Source organism: Melanotaenia boesemani, chromosome 18, assembly GCF_017639745.1.
Source record: "Melanotaenia boesemani isolate fMelBoe1 chromosome 18, fMelBoe1.pri, whole genome shotgun sequence".
Taxonomy (NCBI): domain Eukaryota; kingdom Metazoa; phylum Chordata; class Actinopteri; order Atheriniformes; family Melanotaeniidae; genus Melanotaenia; species Melanotaenia boesemani.
The window spans coordinates 4,279,408-4,302,805 of record NC_055699.1 but is presented as its reverse complement, the minus strand read 5'-3'; the positions used below and the strand labels follow the sequence as shown (position 1 = coordinate 4,302,805).

General features: G+C 37.3%; 1 protein-coding gene across 5 annotated transcripts in view; it reads right to left on the bottom strand.

Moving 5' to 3' along the window:
• The window catches only part of LOC121628587 (dipeptidyl aminopeptidase-like protein 6), a 293,653-nt gene that overhangs the window by 74,506 nt on the left and 195,749 nt on the right, over positions 1-23,398 (bottom strand). For all 5 annotated transcript variants that reach the window (XM_041967678.1, XM_041967679.1, XM_041967675.1 and 2 more), the window contains 2 exons: positions 19,019-19,133; positions 6,422-6,520 (listed from right to left, as the gene is read on the bottom strand). In XM_041967678.1, the coding sequence (XP_041823612.1) occupies positions 6,422-6,520; positions 19,019-19,133 (214 nt within the window). The remainder of the gene's footprint in view (positions 1-6,421; positions 6,521-19,018; positions 19,134-23,398) is intronic.

Below are 23,398 nucleotides of genomic sequence, written 5' to 3'. Positions count from 1 at the left end.
GTTCATAAGGATTTGAGATAAGATAACACAACTACAGGATCACGGTTGTTAAGGTCTGATTTCAAGTGATTAGCTTTTTTCCCCTAATGACCAAGAGGAAAGCTGGACTATTGCTACAATATTCAAAGCTTCAAAATATAAGCCAGCAGTTTAGATACAATCCAAACCCATTTAAATTGGGTTAAAGATAAAACCTGGTAGAAAAGAAAATGTAAAAGAGTCAGCACAGATTCTAATTTTACTGTTTGCAATCTTTTTCACCTCCAAATACAGTTATTAAATATGTCATTCTGACAAACAGCTCAGAGAAAAACTAAGCTCAACATAATTCCTGGAAGACTTCATTGTAAGAACAAGTTTTTGTTTTTTTTTCTTTTTGCTGCAACAAAAGATGTCAGTGACGCAAAAGCCTTTGATGAAAATATAGCACAGTGAATAGAAAATAATCTAATATTCTTTTGAAATAAAAATAAAGATGAAACAGATTTTTTTTATTTGGTAGAATTTTACTCGAAAATAAGAAGTGAGAACCATCATAAGTTTAGCCTTTCCCAAAGATATAGTTAAATAATTTTCCTTAGTCTGCAATGTGAATAAACAGGTTGTCTGGAGAAATGGTGCAATGATCTTCTCTGCAGCCATGCCTTTACAAATATGCATGATGGAACAGTCATAAAAGGAAAATGTGAATTATACAGAGTTTCATGTGCCATCTATCAATCTGTGGAGCACTGGAGTGGGCTGATCATGGTTTGGGATTGTGCAGCAAGTGGCACAGGGAACATCAGTGGCAGAGCATTGTAATGATGGATAGAGTAATTATTCAGATTACCCTTTCCTGAAAAATGTAACACTGTTTATTTTAACGGCAATACTCCCATCACTAAACGTTACAATGTTACTGTAAAAACCTGGCCGGATGGTGCTTCTTAACAGCTGCAGGACTGCTTTAGGCGGACCAACTGGAACATTTTTGAACAGCTAGATCATGCAGTGTTCATGGACAGCGTTTTATGTTACATAAAATACTGCACTAACACTGGACAGAAGCATCTGGGTCTACCCTAACCGGAAGCCCTGAATGAACTGGAAGGCCCAGCAGCTGCTGAAGGAAAGGAACACTACCTTTAGGTCTGACGACAGGGCTTTCTACAGCATGGTTCGAGCCAGCCTGAAGAGAGGCATCAGGAAGGCCAAGTTGGACACCAGGAGGACTGAGGACCATCTGGACAGCAATGACAGAAGGCAGGTGTGGAAGGGAATCCAGCAACTCACCAGCTACAGGACTAACCTTGGTGCTGCAGAAGGTGACGCTTCGTTGGCAGGGGAGCTGAGCCTCTTCTTTGCCTGCTTTGAGGTGAAGCCACCAAATGCAGCTGTACACCACCCTGAGTCCCACCTGTGGCAACACCTTCACGGTGGAAGAGAGTGAGGTGAGGGAGTGCTGTGGGCCTTCAACCCAAGGTTGGCGGCTGGACCCAATGGTGTTTCTGGACAGGTACTGAAGGACTGCGTGGACCAGCTGGCTGGAGTCTTCCCCAGGAACTTAAACCAGTCCCTGTCCTTGTAAAAGGACACGATAGTCCCACTGCCCAAGAAATCCCACATCACTAGTCTCAATGACTACCAGCCAGCCGCACTCACCCCAGTAGTGAGGAAGTGCTTCAAAAAACTGCTATGGGGTCATATCACATCATTCCTCCCACCGACCTTTGACCCACACCTACAGGGCGAACAGATCCATGGACGGCCCTTCATGTTGCACTGCCCCATCTGGAGCAGCAGGGAAGCTACGAACGGCTGTTTTTTGTGTACTACAGCTCTGAGTTTTACACCATCCGTCCCCACAGACTGGTAGACAAACTAGTTGATCTGGGTCTCCCACATGATACCTGCATGTGGATCAGGAGCTTCCTGTCTGGTCGCAGTCAAAGGTTGAGAGTGGGCCTATGCACATCCACAGCCCTCAGCCTTAGCATCGGCTCCCCACAGGGCTGTGTACTGAGCCCCCGATCTACACCCTTTACACCCACGACTGAACTCCTACCCACCACAGTAACACCATCATCAAATTTGTGGATGATACCACAGTGGTGGGACTCATCTCGAGGGAGGATGAGACCACCTACAGGGACGAGGTGGAGTGACTGACTGTGTGGTGTGGGAACAGCAATCTGCAGCTCAACAACTCCAAAACCAAGGAAGTCATTCTTGACTTCTGGAGGAAAAGGGAGGACATAATGACACTAAACATTGGTGGGGACTGTGTGGAGAGGGTGGAGGTGCTTTGAGGTGCTGAAAAAGGCACAGCAGAGACTGCACTTCCTGAGGTTATTAAGAAAGAACAAAATGTCACAGAGACTGCTGGTATCCTTCTATCGGTGCTCCATTGAGAACATCTTAATGTATTGTATTTGTGTGTGGCACAGCAACTGCAAAGCAGCTCAGAGGAAAGCGCTTCAGAGGGTCATCAAAACAGCTCAAAAGATCAAAAAAGTTTTTATTTAATTGCAGACCACACACTCAATGCTAAAAAACACATATAATGTGCAACATGTTTTGTAAGGGATGAGTGCAATAACAGAATGTAGGCATGTGTGTGAGTGATGGGTCTCTGATTGTGATGCTTTTTTATATGTTGCTTTTATTTGTACATCTAATACTAATTTTATATATTAATTATCTGACTGGATGGCCCTTTTAAATATTTTTGTACTTGTTACAATGACAATAAAGATATTCTATTCTATTCTATTCCACTTGTAGACAATATTCCCATAAATAATCATAAGCGGATGAGGTGTTGGATGTGCATGCTTCGTCTACAGCACCCCTCTTTTCACCTGCATTTGCCATTTTAGAACAGAACTGCACCAGTGTTGCCATGGAGAGTTCCTGGTTTGTTTTGTGGTGCACTGCGGGTTATTTGTATGGACTCAATATTAAGTCATAAAGATTTTGCAGTTGTAAATGAATAGTTGCAAAAAATTTTAAAGTCTGCATCTATAAGTCATGTTTGTCACCCTGTAAAAACAATCTGCCTGAAAAAATCAAGTCTGCAAATGTGCAGAAAAGGATTTGCATGCTTGTAAAATAGAGTTGTATTTGTGGGGAAAAAAATAAGTATTTTTTGCAAAAACCCTGTTCACAGATGCAAAGCACAAAACTGCGTGAGACTCTGAAGTTGCGGTTGCAAATTATGTCCATTTCTTTACACTTCTATCTGATTGGATGGTGACAAATCAAAATGTCCAATCAGAAGGCAGACAGCTTCCCGTCCTTCCACACGTTGCCGGCTCTAATCTAGATCTAGAACTACACTTTTTTGTAATTGTTTTGCTGTTTAACTGATTTTTTTTTTTTCATCGACCTGCCATCTGAATGTTGCAACTGAAATGGAGACTGATGGAGACTGATCAGATCAGGCAATGTTCCACTGTTCAATTTTAGTGATCCTATGATATATGTAGTCTCTGTTCTCTGTTCTTATTTTGCAGGTGTGGCACCCAGTGTGATCTCTTGCTGCTGTAAGCCTATCAGCTTCAAGGCTGGACGTGATGTGTTTTCAGAGATGTATTCTGCATACCTTGGCTGTAACCAGCGCTTATTTAAGTTACTGTTATCGTCTCTACTATCATCTCCAATCAGTCTGCTCATTCTCTCTTGACATCAACAAGACATTTTCATCCAAACAACTGCTGCTCACTGGATATTTTCTCTTTTTCAGACCATTCTCTATACGCCCTAGAAATTGCTGTGTGCGAAAATCCCAGTAGATCAGCAGTTTCTGAAATACTAAGGCCAGCCCGTCTGGCATCAACAGCCATGCCATGTTCAAAGTCACTTAAATCCCTTTTCTTCCCCATTCTCATGCTCAGTTTAAGCTTCAGCAGTCTTGACCATGTCTTTATGTTTAAATGGACTGAGTTACTGCCATGCAACTGGCTGTTTTGCTGGCTGTGTTAACAATCTATTGAACAGGAGTACCTATTAAAGTGGCTGGCAAGTGTAGATGGGAGTGGTATAATTTTCCAAAGTTAGAAGCATCCAAAGTCACAGATTTATTCCTGAACTGAATTTGAGCTTCAATTTCAGTCAGTTTTCAATCTAAACCTGTCAGTCTAGGAGTTTGAATATCACCCTAATCCCATGTTTTTGGTGCCGACATTGTTTCAAAAAGAAAAAAAAAGGAAAAACAATTCTGCACAACCAGATCTCAACAAGCAACTTGGTGAATGCCTAAGCAACTAAAATAAATTATTATAAACTTTTATAAAGCTAAAAAAAGTAATGATTTTTTGGCTGCACAGGCAGCAATCACAATCTCTGAAGCCTTTGTGATAAAAGCACCTAATGATTCTTAAGTGCAATCCCTATTTAAGCTAATGCAATTGGAAAATACATGAGGAAGCAAATCAGCCTTGTAAAAATAGCCTAATATATGATCATTAAGGACTCTTAGGATTAAATTCACCCTAACTCCAGGGAATTGACTGATAGATGGAGACAGCCTTGGATGGGGGAATCATAAAACCAAACTAAATGAGGTTTTAAAAAATTCAATTTCACCCTCCAACCAGGGGAGCCTTTATTGCCAATCCAAGAAAAATCCCCTAATGCATGTAGGTTGGTTGAGTTCTGGTAAAAATGACACTAACGAAGACAAAATAATAAGCTTACGAATCCCTCTCACCATTTTCTTCTCCACTTTCTCTCCTCTTTGTGAGCTGCACCTAATGATTTGCTAAAAATACCCTGAGATCAAGGATGGTGCTGTCAACAGCACAAGAAAAGATGAGATGAAAGAACGGAGTGCTTTCTAATGGCAGTCTTGTCTCTTGGTGATTGGTGCTGTATGTATGGATCATTACAAACCTCCTTCGTCTGCAGTACCCCTCCTCTTTGTGCATGTTAACACAACCCTTTTAAGCTAATAAAGCAGATTTTATATCAAGTACAAAACAAGCTCAATTGGTAATCTCCAATCTTCTTATTTCCTGTCAAAAATATTCTCTCAATCACAGTTGGAGCTGTTGCTGAAGCAGAGATCTGAAGAACAGATGTTAGTTTCCAGATGTGTACAGTGACACCGCAGTTTGTGATATTCATCAGCGCTCATTCAAGCATGATCGATTTGTTTACAACCTTTGGGTCACAGCTAGTAACAACGACAAATCAGCCACACGAGAGACTTTTCATCTTTGTACACACATGGGGAGCTGCGGCAAAAAATTTATTCAGCTTGTCATCTCACATTAAGAGGAATGGCTTCGTCTTCCTGCCACTAATATAATAAATATGAAGTTTCAGCTTTCAAATTAGAGCCAGTCACAGGAGGCGGGGGGGGGGATTTTTAGGATTTGTGAGAACATCTTAGCAGCTGCATCCTCTTGCAGCCATCTCAGATGTGGTGATTAGGACGAGACAGCTTCTCTGGGCATGAAAGAAGACAAAATCTGTCTCATAAATCTGTCAGCTGTACAGATCCCCACATCCTGAAGCTGTGATCATTCTCTTCAGTACCGCACAAAGATAAATGTGGCTGCATCAAGTAGAAGTTTTCCATGAGCAAAGAAAAATGTGCTTTTTTTGTAAAGGAATGTGAGTGTTTATTCTGTCACTGTGTTTCTATTAAAAACAACACAAGTGTTTAGAATTGGTGGTGATAAACTTCAACATCCTCACAGAGTCACAAATCAAAGAAAATGAGGGCTGTGGTTACAGGTAATTGGGTATCTGTTGAAGCAGATGGGATAAATTGCTTGGAGGTTTGTCAGACAGTGAAAGACGCACACAAATGCACGTGCACTGATTAGTTTAGTAAATATTGGTCATGCACTTTAAACTGTTATTTTTAATCTTTATTGTAAAGACAAACCAACAGTTTACAATTACTGATATTAATCTTGGTAAAATAACTGTCATCATGTATCATTATAGCTACTTAAAGAAGGAAAAGTCCAGTTTTATATTTTACTTTTATTTTATCTTTATATTTATTAATAGAGAAATAATGGCATGTATTGAGAAAATTAAGCAAGTAACATCAGCCTATCCCAGCTGCTACTAGGTGAAATGCAGGGTAGATCCTGGACAAGTAAATATAATATAGATGTATATGGAGCTCCTGCTGCAGCCCAGAATGCAGCAGAAAGACATATGGGGGAGAAATAAAAAATAACACAGAAATTTATTTAAGTCTAAAGAGGAACTTTAATTGCTGGTAAGTGGGGGTGTGGAATGGTCAAGTTTCTTTCTCATTTGCCCTCCTTTAAACTTTGAATACCTGCCCATCTAAAGTTTGTCTGCCTGCATCAAAAATGATCACACCCAGAAAAAGAAGCCAGTTTTCTTGTTTCTTTTTTTTTCTTTTTTACACTACAGTGAGCAGGGAAGTGTAATGCTGAAGGGGAATACTTACTGCTTATCCATTTGGCATTTGGATCATGGACTTTTAAGTCTTTTCTGAAGAGGTCTCCAACTGTCACCTTTCCCTTCAGAGCCAGACGGTCATCTTCACCTGCAGAAAAATAAATAAATAAATAAATAAACACAGTTTTGACTCAGTTTGGAAATAAATTCACACATGATTGCCTGTACTTAAGAGTAATTTCATGGACGTCTTAAACTTTTTTTTTTCTTTTCTTTTTGTGAGCAAAGAGTACAAATGCTTCAGATTATTGTCTGCAGGGACTATGGCATTTTCAATCCCAACACATCACATATTGACACTGGGTTAGGAACACACTTACTTACTGTTCCTGTAGTGTAGTTTAACAACATGCAAGTGATCTACAACAGCATCTTCCTGGGTGAGGATGCATAACAACGAACAACACATACAACTGGAAGCTGAGGGAGTTGTACAGGAGTTTGAAGCCCCAGAATCATCCAGCATCATCGTTTTCTCTGCCTTTATTAGGTCTTAAACCTTTTATTCCACACCCTTTGTTTAAACCCCCCAAATGTCTACATGTACAATAATATTGAGACAGCTGGCCTTAATCTAAATAAGACGATAGCCTAATGTCACACAACATGGTCTGTTTAATGGCTCACCCCCACATTATGTCCCTGGAGGCAACAGCAATATTTTTGCTAATTCATAGTCTTAGTGTAAGGAGTTCTGTGATCAACTAGTATCAACATCTTAATATAAAAATAATAAAATATCAATATTGTGTTAATAAAATTGTGACCTCTAAAAACAAAGATGGATGAGCAGATAGCATTTCATAGTTTTTGACTTGTTTATTAATCATTGCAATAATATCATCATCATGTCTCATTGTGACTGCCTCTGGCCACAATGACAGTTAAATCTAATTTGCTAACAGCCCTAATCCACATTTCTCAAAACACAGAGCATGAACCTCCTTTCGTTACTCCCTCGCCCCAAATAACTGCAGACTATCTGTTCTGCACTGATATTGTCAGATCTGGTTTTGCCCGATCTTGTGATAGAGACATGCAGCCTGATTTAACAAAAAAGTTTACACAGTTTGCACCGCTGTGTCTTATCCTGAGTAAGGCCTTGATCCAATCATCCGTGGGATATTACTGTGCATGTAAAAACCTCAATGAATGGGAATAACTTCTGAATGTTTCAGTGCTTTAGGTCAAGCTCTGTTAAAAGGTTGCAATGGATTCACTGAATGCAGATCAAGTGAAAGAAGAATTTTTTAAGAGCTAATAAAAGATAAAATTTTACTTTAGCTTTTGTAATTGCAATGAAAGCTTCTGACGTAACAGACCGATACAAGTCCTTCATCTTACAGGATGCTCAATAGGCTTAAACAGTTAAGGCCCGACCCATGAAAAAATGTTAAGAAAAGTCAAATTTTTTAAATATGAGGTCTTTATTTGGCCCTTTAACAAAATGTAACAAAAAAGTTAACTTTTTTTTTTTGGGGGGTATCTACCATTTATTACCATGTGATAGTTTAAAAGTATATTATGGTTTTCTGCTTCTGGGTATCTATTAGGGGACAGAAGACAAGTATCATATTGTGTTTATACCATAAATTGAAGCAAAATGTCTCTGAAACTGTATGTGACAAATATGTCATGTCAGACTCTTATAGGTTAAATTTTAAAGTTTCACTGAGCTGAACTTCCAGGCTAATGGTCAACTTTGTTTGGAAAATATCCATCCAGAAGCTTTACAGGCAAGCTGATTTGACAGAGAATGTAAAGTTACGTCATGGCATGTTGGGACTATAGCACCATGTCAGAAGGAATGTTGTCCTCCTTTTAAAACCATTGTTGCCAAGTTTGTTTTGTTTAGCTAAAAAAAAAAAAAAAAAACAGTCAATTCTGATGAAAAAGGGAAGAGATGGAGAAGGAAAAATGGAAAAAGAAGATGGGTCTTTCTAGAATTATTTGAATTGCACTGCTGAATGCAACGTCTGCTTATCAAAACCCAACAACCATTTCTGAAAACGTGACATTTTGTCTTTGTTGTTGACAGTGTTTGCACCTGTAAATGCTTTACATCAATCACAAGAATCTTAGCTTTTCAACAGAATGTTTCATGTGCAGACAGGTATACATACCACTTGGGTATGAAACAAAGTTGTGTGTAGAGAATGTATGATGGCCCATCGGTGAGCTGTCAGAATTTTAAGCGTTAGAAGCTAAATCTAAAACTGAGGAGAACAGTAAGATCAAAGTAAGATATTTTGTTTTAGTTAAAAAAAAAAAAAAAAACTGACCTTTGACAATACGGTTGGCAATACTGAAAAAGTATTTCAAAAACAAACCATAATATGAGACTTATCTTCTGGGAACTTAAGCTATGTTTAGGCTATGGTGCTATGTGGGGCCGGCTGACATCTTATTTTATTTTTATGAAGAAAAAAAAGATTGAACAAAAATGAAAAAAGTGAATTCTTTGAAGAAAAATGACAGAAAAGAATGATTTTCTTTTTACTTTTGACAACAAAAACTGAGAGAATATAAAATGTCCTTTTGACATACTTCTATCTCACCCACCATCAACAACTTTTTCCTTCAGGGTGTTTACCTTCAAAAGAATCTTACTGAAAACAGAGGAAACAAAACAAGGAAAAGAAAAGAATAAAGCAGAGCATCATCTTCACTCTTTCAGGCCTTTGATAGAACTAGTGTGGCTTCTGATTAACAAGAACAGACAAGCATATTTACACTAGATGTCTCCCTCAATTTATTTCAGCTTAATTTCATCCACCAATGCTCATTTTACCTCCATATAGTGGAGGATAAACAGCAAAAGGCAATATTGTTCCACTTTTTTTCTAGTCAACATGTTTTTTACTTTTAAATGTCATTTTGGTGAGTTTTAGAGAAAAAAAAAAAAGATTTGTCAGACACCTTCCATCAAGATATAAATGACATCTGAGGGATCATTTTGATACTGTTGGGATCAAATCTGGAATTTTCTGTACTTTTTGCACGATGTCGAGTCCTCCTGGTAATTCTCTTTGTGTTCACGCTGTAGTTTTCCTTTTCTTAGGTCATAACAACCCTTCTCAAACTGTCCACAGCACTGCTGCAAAATGTTCTAAGAAACAGGTGAAGATTTTTTTTCATTTTTTTAACCCCTTATCAAGCAGGGTCATTTTGGCAAAAACGCCTGTAATATGACCTCTCCAAATTAGAATTACTGCTGTTATTGAACCCTCTGGATTGTAAGTACAGGCTTGGGTTCTTTGTAAAAGTAACACTCTCTAGTTTCACCCACAGCAATCAGAATCACTGTAAGTATTACTGATAAAAAGTTATACACTTTAGAACACACAGAAAAAAATAGTTTTTTTGTCCTCGCCTAAACTGTACGGACAGAATGAGTCCAATCTTGATGGGAAAGATTGATGTTTGACCTATAGAGAGCCCTCAAAGGTAAGGAAAGTTAACACATGCACACATGGCGGCAATGTTGTTGATTAGTAGTCATGTACCGGGACCGGTACGTCTGCATCATAAGGGAATGACCACTGTGGAACCTAAAAGAAGCCTTGTCTGCAATTTTTATTATGATGTTATCTAGAAATCACAAGTTAATTATTCTATAATCTCAATAAAACAGAGCTTGCTTGTGTAATTATTTATTTATATATTTAAAATGTGTTTGAGTTTTCTGCATGAGCACCAAATTAATGTATGACTTGTAACATCAAGTCAAGACAAGCATGAGCAATTCTCTTTGCTGTATGAATGATGACTAAATGTCTGAACTTGGCAGCATCTGTGGCATAGAGACGAGTTTAACCAAGTCATCCTCAGCTAGCAAATACTCCTCTGTTCATCTCGCTGTTTGCAGCTTGCAGACAATAAACTTCATTACTACAAACTAACTAATAAGTTAAGCCTTTACGTTGAGGAAACAATCCCTGTTATTTTGAGATAATGACATAATGAAACTGTTAGTACTACAAACTATAACTCATTAACTCTGTTGGCTTCGTCAGACCACAGACTCTTTTTATTTATTTGACTTTTCATACAGAAACCAGAACAGTAAATTCTTTAAATAAACTCTAGAACTGGGGAACCAACGTGATCCATTGCTGAATTTTATGGTAGTGGAGTACTATTTCATGACTGTGTTTTTTTCCCCTTTTTAAAATAATGGATTCACATCGTGCAAGCATTGCATCACATCCACATTTAGCTTATTGAAACTGCTGAGACATGAAGTCTAACATATCATTGCCTACGATGTGTTTGAAATGCAACTTGCTTTCCAATTTTTCTGCATGTTGTCTTTAAGTGCTTGTGAGCTCTGATATCAGACAGAGCAGCATGCTGAAATATTAAAGAGCTTCTTGACTGAAATTGAGAAATCTTTGGCAAACTGACCTAAATTCTGAGATGCTGAAACATCCAAGAACATACATTTCCATAAGATAATCAATTGTGCTACTTACAGCTTATATAAGAACATTTTTGGGACAATATTGATGTTCCTTTGATCCACACAGTCTCTAAAAGATGCATTTAAATGTACATTTTAATAACAAAAATACAATAAATGTTTTTAATGATTTATGAAACAATGACACATTAGATAAATTTGCTTTATATCATGACATAAAAATATTTAGTTGCATCACAGTTTATTTGTGGAATTATTTAAGTCTTTTTAGATCTCAGTTTTGTAAAGTTTGAAACTTCAATGCAATTTTTATAAAAGTAATGAAAAAGAAATGCAAGAATATGCAAAAGTTTTACAAAATACTATGTAAAGATAAGGATGGAAAAATATACAAGATTGAAAAAGGTTGAGGAAAAACAAGAATGCAGCTTTCTGAATGATTTATTTATGGTAATTAACAGAGAAAACAAACTGAAGACTAATTATTATCAATCAAAAACAGTTGTTAATATTAAAAAATAAAGTTGAAATGTATCAATAGATTAATTTAAAAAAGGATTTAGTTAGAAGGCTTTGCTATATACTTTGTGTAATGGTGGTCTGTCAACTTAATTGTTTTAAAGAAATCCACTGCCTCATTCATTCATTGTAAATTAACATTAAAGCAGGAAGATCTGAGAAAATCTTTGCTTTTCTAATTCAGGCCGAATCCAGCAAAGAAACGTAATCCGAGTTACCATTTTTCAATAAAAACTGTTTTTTAAAGCTGAACTTGGATTGTCTCTGAATGCGTACATGAAATGTATGTGTGACATTTTTGCTTCTAACAGATGGAAAGACACCAACTGATCCTCAGGTCCTCCTCAAAGCAGATAAGGACACCTTTAAAGGCATCAGCTGAGTATTAATTGTTATTTTAAGAATCATCCAGCTGCAGGGAAACAGAGTGCACATGAGCTGCAGTCTCCCATCAGATGGTGTGGCTTAGAAGAGATAAACACCTAATTCATAATGAGTTAGGAGTGTTGGAATTATGAGCACAAAGGAAGATGTCTGAAGAACATAGTTGTGACATTTTATGCTTTAACTTATGTTTTATATATTGTGCAATATCTAAAAGTCAAATCCATGTTCTCTTAGTTCAGTGTTTTGCTCTGTGATGTTGACATTTTTTTCTTTTTTTTTACAGTTTATGTTCAGATAAATGGCTGCTTAAGTAAAAAGAAGACACAGTGGTGATTCAGTGTATGGAAGATGATGAAACCATTGCATCTACTGCAAACTGAACTTTACAGCAGCTTTACACTAAAGGCAATACTGTAGTTTACAATGAAGACATTCCTTCAGATTTTCTTTACTGCTTAGATTTTTAATTTAACCAGATCCAGTCTTTGTAAGTCTCAGATGACCAACATAATGCCCAAAACTGTTTTAAAAATGTTTAAATGGTATTTCAAGGCGCTATATTTCTTCATCTGTCACAAAGATGCATAAATTGTCCCTGTTTCTTTAGCTGCTTCAATAAAAAATGCCAAAGATAGCACAGTTTGACAAACCTGAAATAGAATTTTTCATGGACAAGGTTGATTCCCAGAGAGCTGCTTAAACTTAAAACACACATGGTGTGTACTCAAAAATCTGAGCAAACTGAGCAAGTGGAGAACAAAATGAAGAACAGTCAGGTCTAAAAACTAAAGAAAAAATCAACAGACATGACACAGGACCTGGAAGATTTTTCTAGACATTTCTGTTATCCATCTCATGATCACTGAACACAAGGTAGAAAACACTAAAAGAAAAAGCTCTAACATCAGCTGAAAGTTAAAAGATGAAAACTAAGCTTAATTTATAGAACAATTAGTTGGATGGGAGATTAATTCTGATCTGTTACTTGAAGGTCATGCCTGTTTATCACCAAACAAACCTCTCTGACTTCCAAATGTGGGCTACTAAAACTGACGATCATCATCTTTTACTGCCGAGACTGAAACTTTGTTGACCTACCATCTCCAACGTGATCGCAACCTGAGTACTTGTGAGCACATTAACATGCTTATGAGAGTACAAAATGTTGCAAAATCCAAGTGAGCTCCCTAGTTCTTGCAGCCCATTAACTGCGATTTGAGAGTTGGTTTCATGTCCTAATAACTGTGACTGCTCACTTTCAGCTGTGCCAAATAAAAGTAGCATGTTTTCCTCCCACTGTTTCAACAAGCTGCCATGCTGTCAGTCATCCTGACATCCGTCAGTCTGAGAAACACTCAGATGCCAATAGCGAACGTCTGACCTAGTTGTACTGAGAACAAAGCAACCTTTTAGTAATATGGAGCTATCCGTTACAGCAGATGCAGGTTGTCAGAGGAGAAGGAGTTCAAAACTGCATGCCAATGTGTATGTGTGTGTGTCTAAAAGAGTGTTTGTGTGTGAGGGAACAAAGTGGTTGTCAGGTGCAGTTAGAAACTGGCTGGCCTATCTGGATGGGGAACATCCATCAAACAAACCTCTTAACTGAGTGGAAGCAACTCCTCAGACGAGCTACACCGCTACAGTTTGCTGCTCAGAGCGGGACGCTTTCGTTCCCAAAATGTGTCTCCTTCAAGTGTAATTGGAGCAAAATTAACATGTTCTGAATAAGTAGCAGATTTAGCATTTTTGTAGGAAAATCTTCCCTAAAAAACTTATGAGTGTTTCAAGCTGCAGGTGATCAAAATTGCCCTTAAAAAAAAAAAAAGAATTGCCCTTGTGGGACCATTTTGCGCTGCTAGAAATGCAGTTTTATCTTTAATTAAACTCAAATTTCCTAAAAGCAATGAAAACAGCCACAAAGAAGACTGTTTCTGCTTAAACTTCTGGTCCAATAGTCCAAGTTTGGTCCAACATATTCTTCCTTTTATTTTATAATATGTCAGATTTTTACCACATAAAATTTGACATTTCCGGAAGTTTATAGCCACAACTACCTTTTAAGAATTTTTCTGCTTCATCACAGAATAAATTCTTCATATTGAAGAAATAAGTGACAGAATATCTTTTGACTGATTTGTACTTGCAACAGCAGAGGTTTCGATAATACAAAACTGTTCAATAGCAGCAAGCAAACAGTTGTGACATCAGACCAATAAGGCCTTTTATGAGAGCCATGCAGGGAAGGATTTATCTTAAAAGAGGTTATTTCCTCACAGACAGGAACCTGAATAATCCACAGTGCTTTATAGAATGGAATGCCGCTGCATCTTTGGAGATCATAACCAGCAATGCATAAGACACAATAAGCCTTTCTAGCAGCCTTACAATTTAAAAACCTAGTGAAGTAAAAACCTTTGTCATTTTTCCACAAATACATTTTCTACAAAGAAAAAAAATATTGCTCCTTTTAAGCAGAATCCACTGACACTGATAACTTATCTCAAAGCCTGTGTCAGTGACAACTGAGATTTAGTTTGAGAAAAAGACGCTAAAATCCTTTGCATTTGAAGATTTTTTTATAAGGGGGAGCTGTTGCTCAAATAAATTTGTATCCTACCTTCTTTTCATGTACATCAGATCAAAAATTACCCTTAGATCAAAATTGCCCTACGTTGCCAAAAGCTCCATTCTCTCCAGGTTGAAACGTGCACTGTGGAAACTAGAGCATGAAAAAGTTCTGACAGACACTTCAGTTATGTCATACTGCATGTCAGGCCAGCTTGGCTCTTTTAGGTGTATGACTGTACATATCTACATTATTTTCTGTCTAATATGCTGAATAAACTGGTCATTTATGAGGTGAAGTGGGACGTAACCCAGTATATCAGCGCCTGAGGTGTGCTGGACTCTGCATTCAATATCTAACACAGAAGGTATTGCTACTCAAAAAATTTTATATTTTCATTTTAAAAAAAAAAGTTGCACAGGAAATATATAATTAATTTAAACTTATCTACAGTTCCAGCTTTTTTTTTTTTTTTTTAACTGTATTTTTGCAACAGCTGCTGTAGTTTTACTGGACTGAGAATGTGACATTTTTCTTTGCTTGACTTTGTTCATTGTGTTTTTGCTGGATGTGTCTGTCCCCATATGGGTACGTACTGTGATGACACAGTAAAAGATAAATTTCCTTTGATATAGGTGTTCTCAGGTTCTGTTCTTTAGATTGGGTCAAAAGACATGATCCTTTTTATGAGTACAAATGGTCCTCTGCAGAAGAATGTTTTGTCTTTTTCTCTGTAAATGACTTACGGCACTCTGTAAGAGGACAGACCTTCTTTAAATGACTAAAACTTGTGAAATACATTTATCATTTTAACATTTATGTAGATGTTTTCACTTTTTCAAAATGCACAAAATGTTACAAAAATGTGGAGATGGATGGACAGTGGCAAAAAGTATGACATTAGTTTTAGCTTAGGATGCATTCACCAACAGTTTTTTACTAACAAATTTACTCTACTTGCATACTTTTTTTGCAAAAATGATGTTATTCACCAAAATGTTTGTATCTTGGACTTAGGTAAGAACAAATCTTAAGAACACTGTTTAAAGAAAATCAGTTCATTAAGATACAATAATAAAATTGCTCAAAATTTATGAAGCATTTCGTTATTTTAAAAGAAAGCATAACGTTTTGCAGATCATGTCTTAACATTTTATATTTCACTCAGAGGAAAAAAAATGAATTACATTTTCAATCTTTTAATTCATTCAAGAACAACTAGCAGTCAAAAAAGAATTTACCTATATTATTGGTCTGCCTAAAACCACTGGCGCAATACACTGCACTCACGCATTAAAGCACCCTCGCCAGATCTGTTCCCTCAACTGCAAGAATATCATTCTTTAATTAAATGTCCAACTTATCTGCAACTCTCAGAACCACATGACTCCTTCATCCGACAGAGTGGGCTTTTGGGGATGTGCCTCCAACCGGGGGCAGCTGGCTCATTGCTAGGCTACATATCTTTAAATACTTCAAATTTACTAAAACAGTGGCTTTTTATTATCACACTAAGTTTTATCAGGAGATCAAGATTATGCCCTGGCCTCCAGTTAAAGGCTAAATAATTAGGATTTTTTCTGTAAAAATAATTTAAAATTATCTCATTTGTTGCGAGGGATAAAAGGAAGCTTCCCTATAAACAATCTGTCTCTCTACATTAACAATGTTTTGTCAAGTGTTTCTCCTTTCAAAGTAAGAGTTACATGATGCAATAACTTTGGTGCACTGTGTAGCTCTTTCCTACTTCCTGGTTCCTTAACCGATCATATGTGACTCCCAACGGTTGCCAAGCCAAGAAACATTTGGTATTTTATGTCGGCAAAAGCACAGCAGCGTGCAGCCTGCAGGTATGGAAGCTAATAAAAGAAGCGGACCAGAAATAGTTTCAGAAAAATCTAAAAAGCCTCGGCATCCTGCTAAAAAAGCAAACGACCAAAAACAGACAAAAACGAGGATCAGTATTGGAGAATCTTATGCAAGATGGAGAAGTCTGAGAGACCAAATTCATTTGCTTCATTTGCTTTAATTAACCAAAAAGTTTATCTTAATTTACAAAGATTTTAGCCAAATTTATTTCACGGCACTCATTAAATGAATTTGTGTGACTGTATGGATATATTAATGGAGTAAATTGGTGGTCTGTTAGTAATGATGTTTGGGCCAAATGAATAATATGTTTGCCCTTTTAAACTAATGAAATTACTATCTAATTAATTTATTAAGTGAGACTAAGGGAAAACTGCCAGTGCGTGGAATTTGTTGATCAATGTAGCGTTTGTTTACACTCTATGCTAACATAATTTGCGCATGAAATTAGCGCTAGCATTGCAAAGCAAAGCAACTTACTGTGTGTGAATCATCTTTGCTTGTTATCATGATGTTTGCTGAGGCTATGTTCTCCGTCCTTCATATACTGTACATAAAAGAGTCGTCATCTCACAAACCGGCAACCTGCTTGAAACTCTCTGAAGCGGTTTTGATTTGAAACACTAGGTGTCAATGCTGCTTATTTCACCTTTAATAACATTGTTGAACAAACTTCAGACTTACTTATGCTGTAAGTGTTTGGACACTGCATGTGGTAGTTTGCTGTACAAACTATAAAAGTTGTATAAAGAAAGATGGAAGTTTATTCTACGGCGTAACTTTCACCTTTAGCATCTTTAGCATAAGGGTGCATCCTGGACCAGACTGCAGACTCGCTGCTTTAATATGACTAGCATTTCAATGTGTGATTATTTATGTTTGTTATTTTTCCTCTTCTGTCTTACCTCTGTATATATCTGCACACGACCCTTCAGTCTCATGACCTTGTATGAGCATTTTCAGGCATTTACCTGCAAATATTTTCAAGCTGGTACATTCTTTAAACTGTTGAAGAGACTGGCATTCATCTATCTCAGAGGAAACATACAAAAAATGTTCAATTTATGAACATTGTGAATCTGAGTTTACTTTAGAAACTTCTTAAGAATGAAGTAAAAATATTCCTAAGATATTGGTGAATGAGCCTCGATAATGCAAATAATTTACATTTTTTCCAGAACCTTCACGAGGCGACACAACTTTCCCGATGTGCTCCAAGGTCCTGAATACGAGTGTTTGTTGAAAATCCGACAGAAGTGGAAGTGCAGCATATCCCTCTTTATCCACCAGGTAATATAATCAAATAATAATAATAATAATAATAATACACAATTAAATTTAACTTATAAAATATATTCGTAATTAAAAGTATTCACAATTGTAGAAATGAAAACTGACGTACCAGATCATTAATATAGATTAAGAATGATTTTGCAAAATGTTTGTGACCATCACGAAATGGATGGTGTGTTTAATAACAAAGAGAAAATTTGATTTTTCCACTATATAAGTAAGGTGCATTTGCTTTTTTTGATACCTGTACAGCCCAGGTCAAAGTATTTAAACAGACTTTATTTTAACTCTGTGAGTAAAAGATTTAAATATATTCCACTACTCATAATTCAGGAGTTCATCCTGAACACAATAACCCTAAAAATGAGCTTAATAAATTGTCTGTGCACAAACAAAACACTGTCCTTGTGAAATAATTTATAATGCACCAAATTCCGGAGGCTAATTAAATCAAACTGAGAACAGACTTGAATTTGATGAGGCAAGAAAAATTATTATTTATCCTCTAAAATATTTAATAAATTCCAGTTTAAAGGGCATTCTGTGTGTGACCTCACAGTTTTAAGGATCCAGTTCAGGAGACGATTTTGAGCGTAAAGTCTCCACTGAAGACTCCACTTGCTTGCCGCCTCGACTCCTCCTGTCTTACCTTGTTTCATTTCTTAACAAACACCCCAGGTTAGAGCCAGGACATTATTTGGAGTTTAGGTCTCACTGCTTTGTCACCCGGCATTACACTCAAGTCTGCCGTGCTGACATTTCTGCTCTGAGAAATGTCTGCATGTCAAATGTAGAAAAAGACTCAATTGAATTCCTTTTATAGTCACTGACCCTGCTTTGGCACTATATCCCACTAACTCTAGGAAGCATCGCCTGCAATTTTATCTGATAGAAAATCGTAAACAGGAACACAGTGATTATTGTCTTTGTAAATGAATTATTGTGCATGCAAGCTGACAGCTACGCTGACTGATTTGACTCTGGTAGTGCATAAGACCATATCAAGGAGCTTTATGAGCCTGAATGCAAACAGATGGTCTATTGATTAAAGTTTAATCTAAATCTGCAAACAGAAATCCTGAAGGTCAGTCACAAATGAAACTCAGAGGTCTTGAAAAGAAAAAAAAAAAAAAAAGGAGAAGCAGACATCCAAAATCTGTGTGCAAAGAACAAAAAAGGACTAAATGAATCAGACACACTGGAGACTTGATTTTGAAGAAAATAATGTTGCACAGGCTGAATTCAGTGAAGTTTACTGACCTTCACTAAATGTGACTGTTCAAGCAAGAACGTCCATGTGGATTTTAAGTGTGATATTACTGTGGTGACAGTATAAACTGCACCGGAGCCTGGGCCACACAAAGACAGAGATACCCTGTCACTTGCACTTTGTTCTATGCATTGTTTGTGGTTAAAATTGATTGTGAAACCTAATGGGGATTTTTGTGCATAACAATCGCTGTGTAAACAGAGCGGTGTGAAGTGTATGTCGTAGTGGAGCTCTCTCCCTCCTGTCCTGCATCCAGTACCTGGTGTCAACAGGATGACGGAGGTGACGATCAGCGAGCAGATGACCAGAATGACAAGAAGGGCGATCGCTATTCCCTTCCAGTTCCTCTGCGGAGGGTTGCTGCCCACCAGCTCCTACAGAGAGTGACACAGAGAAGAAGAGAAACAGTCAGTAAAAGAAGATTATCAGCAGAGGGAATAAGAGGACATGTCACAGGTAAGAAGGGCAAGTCAGACATAAAACATCTGAAGTGTGGGGAAAGAAGGAGTATGAATGGCAAACTCATGAGAAGAAAAGATGTGGGGTGTCAGTCAAGGACAAACATGAGTCAGAGTCGCAGCTTCTCAAGGAGACACGATAGTGGCAGCAACAGCAGGCAGAGGAGGGGGAGAATTCTTAATGAGCCGAGCATCAGCGGCCATCACACGCAAACGAATGTGACAGATAAAAATGGAGCTCACGACACATTGGTGAATTGCATGCTTGACAACAGTGCAGAGAGAAGCTTAGAGGCCAGCAAAACGGCTCTGAGTAATGAGCAACCTTGAGGCCTTTTTTGTTGTTGTTCTTGTCTTGTCTGACCAATATATGCAAGGAGAAATAAATTTGTTGCAGGTTAATATTGTTCTAAGCCAAAATAATATTTCAAAGAATGAATATGGCACTTGACCAACTTTCACTGGGGATGATTGGAGGGGGAGCAGAGTGGGGAGGTGGGGGGTGATCAGCTTCAGGCATCTTCTTCCAGCTGAAAATCAAATAATGTGCAAACAACATGTAATGCATTTGACACATGACTGTGTGCAGCAGGTGGTTGGGGGGATAATTTAATGAGCTCAGATTTTGCTCAATGCTATTATATGAAGAAAAAAAAATAAAAAATAAAAATACACATCCAAGCTGTCCAATCAGCAGTTCTGCAAATCCTCTTGTTTTCCAGTCAGGAGCTGAAGTTTCCAGCTTTATCTCTGCATATTTCTCCACATTACTTTGCCTTAAGTGAAATAATATTTTAACTGCCATGATAGCAATCACAGAAATAGGTTATTTCAAGCATTCTTCAGATTTTTTTGTGCTTTGCAGAGGTTTTGCACAACACAACACAACGCACTGAAGTTTGGAATAATATATAAAACTCCACAGTATCCACTGCCAAAAAAAAAAAAAAAAAAAAAAAAAAAGGAGAAGCTGATGTCAGTCATGAATATGTCTTTCAGATTTCCTGAGAAATCTTACATTCTATGTGAGCTAAGGCATTATGGCTGCACAACTGAAGTAGTTCAGTAAATAAAGAAAAACCACAGGGGGGAATGGAAAGACTCTATTGTCACTTTAAAATCCAAGCAGCTCAGAATGTCTCCCACATCAGCCCTGAATGTACTGGCTAACACAAAACCACATCCAGGAGGGACTCTGCAAAAAGGGTCCAAAGCACAAACTGTTAGTGGAGGATTAATAAGTTCTTAATTAGTTTACAGAGGATAAAAGAGTGAAGCAGAGTGCATGCTTTGGGGACCTGTGGCTGCTGTGTTAATGAATGCACAAAGGATTTTAATGACGCTGAATGGCTGAGGTATGAAGCAAATCTTTTAGTGACCTCCTTCCCACCTTAATTGAAAAGGGCCCAGGAAATCATTAGCCAGCAGATAAGAGCAATCAGGACCATTTACCAGACCACCCATTACCCACATTCATTAAAACTAAGAACCAGTTGGTTAGCTGTATGGTCATTTGATGGCCACAAGGGGGGAAGAATCCCTCAAGCAGAGACAAGAAGTGAAAGGTTCTTATAAATGACTTAATTTTACATGTTGCTTTACATATATCCATTAGGTTATTTTTTTATGGAGAGCAGTCTATGTGGTACACAGTTTGGACAAGTCCTGGAAGGTCCACTACACTGGGTCTACAATCCCTTGGTGCAATTTTGTAAATAAATTATACCTCTCTGTTAGGACCTGTGCAAGTGTTTACACAGAAGCTTCCTATTTGATGCATAAATAAATTCTTTTCTTTTTTTTTTATTTACATGACAGATGAATGTATATATATATATATATATATATATATATATATATATATATATATATATATATAAAAAACAAATGTGACGTAAAATAAGATAAGGCAGGGCAGAACAACAAAGTGGAACGTTGCACTAAAGCCAACAGTGGTGGGCCACCCTTAGGCCTGAAACAGCAGAGAGCTGGACCACTGCAAAATCTCTTTCACAACAGGTCCAATACCCTGGGGAGAAACTTGTTTATTGTGGAATTTTACGGTCCCTTGATGCTGAGGATGTTTGATGGTGTGACCTAGCCTTCACAGTCAAACTATGAGAATTCCCAGGAGTGACTCAGAACTTCCAAATCCCAGCACAATGGATGAGGAAAAAATAAGTTTCAATATAACGATAAACTGATACAGTAAAATGTATTTTAATGATTTATTTTGTTTGGTATTTGATAAATACATAAAAAATACTAGTTGCACTTACTATGGTGACAAAATTCATGACAAAATAATAGCCGCTCCTCCATTTCCGATCTACAAATGTAGAAGTGTCTCATTGCTATGGTATGGTGAAAACTGTTTTCAGCTTAGTTTGCTCTTGCATGTTTAACTGTGGAAAGCTGAGCTGACACAAAGCAAAGAAATTTCATTGTCAGTAATGATGTATGTTGTTAAATAACAAATAAATCTTGAATTTTTGTTCTCCAGCTACTGCTTACTGATAAGAATTTCATAGATTTTGCTGGAGAATTGGTTGTGAATATTAAAAAGTTTAAGATTTTTGGTCTTGGATGTTGTTTTTTTGTCTCAGCTCCTAGAAGAAATGAGGTCTGGTCGACTGTCAGGCGCGAGTTTAATAGAGAATGTGCACTAACATCTTCAACGGACAGAATTGTGGGAGAAATATCAGAACACTAAATGTTTAATTAACATATAAATGATCAGTATAATGGTGCAGTCAACAATTTGTAGACTTGAGGGTTTTAGTCCATCCGTTTATAAAATAGCTGCATGAATATTAATCTGTAGTTTTTAGTCATGACAGGCGTAGGAACTTAAACCAAATGCAAGGTAAACACTGACTTCTGAGACAGGTGAAAAAGCATCTAAACCTGAACTTCATTCATTGTTCATCAGATTGTAACACTAACCTATTAATATTCACTGTTTCTACATCATAATGACTCTTCTCTTCTACACTTATCCAGGTAAGAACGTTTCTTTTCAGGGTGTTTAACATGTGTTTTTAACAGTTTACTAGTGAGAAACCTTAAAGTGTTAATGAAAACAGTAGCTGAATGTCCCCAGAATGGCAGAAAAGCCGCGTGGACGTCACACGTGCATTCTTTATATAACTTAATGTGAATATACCTTCAGATCCCTGCCTGTGATTGTGAAAGTTTTAGTTTTTCTAACTCCACTGAGCCAAATCGCTGATACATCAAAGGTGATCGGATTAATGCTGATCAATGCAATAAAGATATTCATAAACATAAACCAAGAAATATGTCAAGTCATGCATTCAGAACAGTTTGGGGGAATATTTTAAGAGGCCCACCAATAAAACTGAGCAATATGAGCTGACAGTCTAAATTAGATTTATTTAGTCTAATTCTGTTCTAAGCCATGTGTGTGGAAAGAAATAAAAATCTGACTGAATATCTTACAAGAATGGTATGAAGCCCATGGCCGATTTTTGTCAAGGATCCTTTGTGTGACTGAGCAGGATTTACAGGGTAAAAAATACTCAAGAAACAGAGGGAAAATTGCTATATAGAGAGCCACCACTTCTATCCAATAATGGGATTTCAAGTGGTTCTAAGAGAGTGATCAATCTGTATTGGTCCCAACAAAAGAGGCAATAAATCATTGTGCATTACTGAGCCACAACTGTTCCCGGTGTATCCTATGCAAATAGCTGCTTAGTAGATAATTTACACTTTACATATTTCCATCTCAGCATCTAACTTTCTTACACATAGCTGAAAAAGCCCCAGCATGAATCACACTGTGTGACAAAAGTGATTCAGTGAATAAAAAAGTCTCATTATCTAAACATCCATGCAATTATGTTATCTGATATACACATTTTTTTCTTAAGGTACAGAAACGTCACACACGTCAGAGTGTAAACAAACCACTCAAGATTATAACTTCCAAGGTTAGGTGGAAGAATCACTGAAAGAAAAAATAGTAATTGTAGCTTCAGCAATAAGTACAAAAGTTCAGTAGACAGCCAATTATGTGTAAACAAGCTAAATCTGCAAATCTGAAGCTGCTCAAACTGCTGCTTTCTGTTACTAATGAGTCAAACAGCATTTCTGTACAGATCAGCACACCAGTGGGAACATGCAGATATTGGGAAATTGGCATGAAAAATCCAGCC